The following is a 3,655-nucleotide window of genomic DNA, read 5'->3' on the forward strand; positions in this document are numbered from 1 at the left end:
AGAAGTAACGACGGTACCACAAACACCCAGACCCAAGACAACATAGAAAACTAATGGTAATCTACATCGACTCGGCCGGGAATCGAACCCGGGACCTCAGAGTGGCGTACCCATGAAAACCGGTGTACACACCACTCGACCGTGGAGGTCGTCAAATGTTTACTAATTATACAATAATTGTTAACGTTATTGACATATAAATACATAGAACGGTAGATATCGTCAGGCCCTGCGGTAGCCACTATCGTGTATTTACCCACTGCAGGATCACCAGGTGCAGTTCCAAATGATGGAGGCCGCGTTCTACCACATGCCGCACCCGTCCGACTCGGAGCGCACGCGCGTCTACCTGCCGCGGAACATCTGCCAGACGCCCGTCTACTACAACCAGGTACGGCCACGACTATACATCAAACCATCAAAACGTACTCTATCCGAGTAGGCTTTTGAATCTTCATTATAAATAAATAAATTAATTAATATGAGACAACATCACATACATTACTCTGATCCCAATGTAAGTAGCTAAAGCACTTGTGTTGTGGAAAATCAGAAGTAACGACGGTACCACACCCAGACCCGAGACAACATAGAAAACTAATTATAATTCATTATTATGTCATTGAACAAACTATATTAAGTGAAGCTATATATAAAAGTATATTTCACTATTCCCCCCTACTATATTTTACATTTCATTGGAGTGATATTCGAACATATTAAAAAAACAAAGAAATGTTTTTTTTTTTATGTTATAGGTTGGCGGACGAGCATATGGGCCACCTGATGGAAAGTGGTCACCATCACCCATAGACAATGACACTGTAAGATATATTACCTTACTTCGTCAATGGGCCACCAACCTTGGGAACTAAGATGTTATGTCCATTGTGCCTGTAGTTACACTGGCTCACTCACCCTTCAAACCGGAACACAACAATATTGAGTACTGTTATTTGGCGGAAGAATAACTGATGAGTGGATGGTACCTACCCAGACGGGCTTGCACAAAGCCCTACCACCAAGTAAAATGTACATTCGATTCTCTCACAATAATATAATGTTTGCTTTATAATTGTTCCCAGGTGCTGCTACCCCACTCGGACTCTGTGGAGTTCTTCCAGCGCCTGTCAACCGAGACCCTATTCTTCGTGTTCTACTACATGGAGGGCACGAAAGCGCAGTACCTCGCCGCCAAGGCGCTCAAGAAGCAGAGCTGGCGATTCCACACGAAGTACATGATGTGGTTCCAGCGACACGAGGAGCCCAAGGTCATCAATGAGGAGTATGAGCAGGTAACCCAAACCACATTTTGAACTAGTATGTGCTTACAACAACAACAGCCTGTAAATTCCCACTGCTGGGCTAAAGGCCTCCTCTCCCTTTTTGAGGAGAAGGTATGGAACCGATTCCACCACGCTCTTCCAATGCGTATTGATGGAATACACATGTGGCAGAATTTCTATGAAATTTGTCACATGCAGGTTTCCTCACGATGTTTTTTTTCACTGCTGAGCACGAGATGAATTATGAAGACAAATTAAGCACATAAATCAGCGGTGCTTGTCTGGGTTTGAACCCGCAATCATCGGTTAAGATGCACGCGTTCTAACCATTTTATTTTGACCATTATCAAGAGTAACAAATGAAATGTCTTTATGTTTTTATAAAAAAGATAAATCGTTACACTGTCGATGTCGCGTTGCAGGGCACATACATATACTTCGACTACGAGAAGTGGGGCCAGCGGAAGAAGGAGGGCTTCACGTTCGAGTACAAGTACTTAGAGGACCGCGACCTCAACTGAGGCGCCGAAAACTATCCGTCATTCCGTTAGCGGCACCCTCCCGGCGGCCGCGGACGTCGCGCGCCGACCGCCGAACCATTGTGATATCGATTTAGGAACCCGTAGCGTACTCGGATGCCGTACGACCGTTTTATTCGACTTTATTGGACTTTTTAAGCGGCTTTATATATTATGTTATATATAAAATAAGAATGTAAATGTCCCAGTAAATATTAAATCATGTTTTTATAATGTGGAATCTCATTTTTATAAGATTTTATGGAGTCGTTACAGATAAAATGAGTGTTAAACCTGCGCCTGACATGTTGAATATTTTAAGCTGCACGGAAATTAGCGTCGAATAATAAATTTTACATCGAATGTATAAATTAATAAATAGGACATAGTATATTTTATTCAGAACAGCATGTGAATGAACGTACCTCTATCGGAAAGCAATATATATTTAAGTAGTAAATAAGAGTCCAATAAATTTTTTATGCTAGTCATAGTACTTCAACGAGGCAAGAGGCGACGCCGTGTACATCGGATGAATTTGTTTGGAGAATGTGTCTTTAGATATTGATAGAAAATATAATTCGAGATGTGTACTCGGCGGTCAGTCACAAACCGGGTGTCGATCCGAGAGCGCTTCGGGCGATTTGTTTTAAAACTTGTTTATAGCGACTGGATTAGTTTGAAATTATTATAGGCCGGCTCGCCGGTGTCACGGAAGTATGGGCCGAGTGCGAAGTGTACGTCGATGACCAATATTTGGTTATTCACTGCTTTGATCTAATTTTCATAGATTCATTGGATCAAATTTGCTCGGGGCAGAAATAGAATTTTTGTCTCGTAATAGCAACAGGTTTATTATTAAGCTCGGAATGGGTATGTTCAAGTGCCTCAATATCTACCTGAAATGAATATGGATTGACTCCAACCTGTGTATAAACTATTCGGAAGTGGCGGTCCGTGACACCCGCGAGCCCGGCCGACCATAGCTAAGGATCTCCGGAGTGATGTTACCAGCGCGCCCTCTCACCTCCGATGTCGAAGATTAGTGTAACATTATTGTATATCGACTTTATATTTAGTGCATTTAAATCGAACAAAATTTGATAAAACTATTCGAGCGTGTATATAATCACTGCCATGTGTATTTTATTTATAAATATATCGCGTATCGGGAAAAGTAAATAGGACAGCTTGAAACGTACTTATTTATTTGTGATATTTCCTCTTGAGGCGAGGTGAGAGAGCGCACGGGCCGTAAGATAATCCGTGGAACGGAACTGTGCTGCCGGACGGTGTATCACCGCCGATGACGACCAGTGGGGAGACTATTCCATTTAGTTAGACCGTAGAGTGATTCTGTGAGTCCGCCGGCCGCGTCTATTGCGCGGAGCGGCGCCGGCGCCGGCGTCGGCCGTCGGCGGGCGGGCGGGGTGAGCGGTAACAGCGCGCGATCTCGTTAATTCCGTGCGTGGTGTTGATAGTTTTCATTTTTGTAAAAAGTCTATCGTGCGAGATGAAATGTGGTAAATAATAATAATTTAAAAAATTATCTGTACAGTTCTATTTGTATAGAAATAATAAATAACGATTAAAAATTAAAAACCATGTTGTGATTTCTTCTTAACGATTAGTTTAAGTGCGTCGGTTTAGAGCGTCGCCTCGTATTGGGGCGACCGCGTTTATCGCATTTCTTTTTCTTATTTATTTTTTAATTTGAAAGAGATGACTGTTTACTTTGTAGAATAAATTGTAAGAAAGCATTTAAACATTTTGTTTGTTTAATAAATTTCCATTTGTTAATTCAATCGATAATTGATAAAAAGTTGGCATAGCTCAATGAGTCCAGCTATG

The 3,655-nt window shown here is 41.9% G+C and overlaps 1 protein-coding gene across 4 annotated transcripts in view; it reads left to right on the forward strand.

Annotated features, from left to right (window-relative positions):
* Positions 1-3,409, forward strand: part of LOC124534015 (CCR4-NOT transcription complex subunit 3) — a 22,659-nt gene extending 19,250 nt beyond the window's left edge. For 3 of the 4 annotated variants that reach the window (XM_047109630.1, XM_047109632.1, XM_047109634.1), the window contains 3 exons: positions 266-391; positions 1,086-1,295; positions 1,709-3,409. In XM_047109630.1, coding sequence (XP_046965586.1) covers positions 266-391; positions 1,086-1,295; positions 1,709-1,807 — 435 coding nt within the window. In that variant the 3' untranslated portion in view covers positions 1,808-3,409. The remainder of the gene's footprint in view (positions 1-265; positions 392-1,085; positions 1,296-1,708) is intronic. The other variant, XM_047109631.1, reaches the window with a different exon arrangement.
* The last annotated feature ends 246 nt before the right edge of the window (positions 3,410-3,655 follow it).

This window comes from Vanessa cardui, chromosome 12 (assembly GCF_905220365.1).
Source record: "Vanessa cardui chromosome 12, ilVanCard2.1, whole genome shotgun sequence".
Lineage (NCBI taxonomy): Eukaryota > Metazoa > Arthropoda > Insecta > Lepidoptera > Nymphalidae > Vanessa > Vanessa cardui.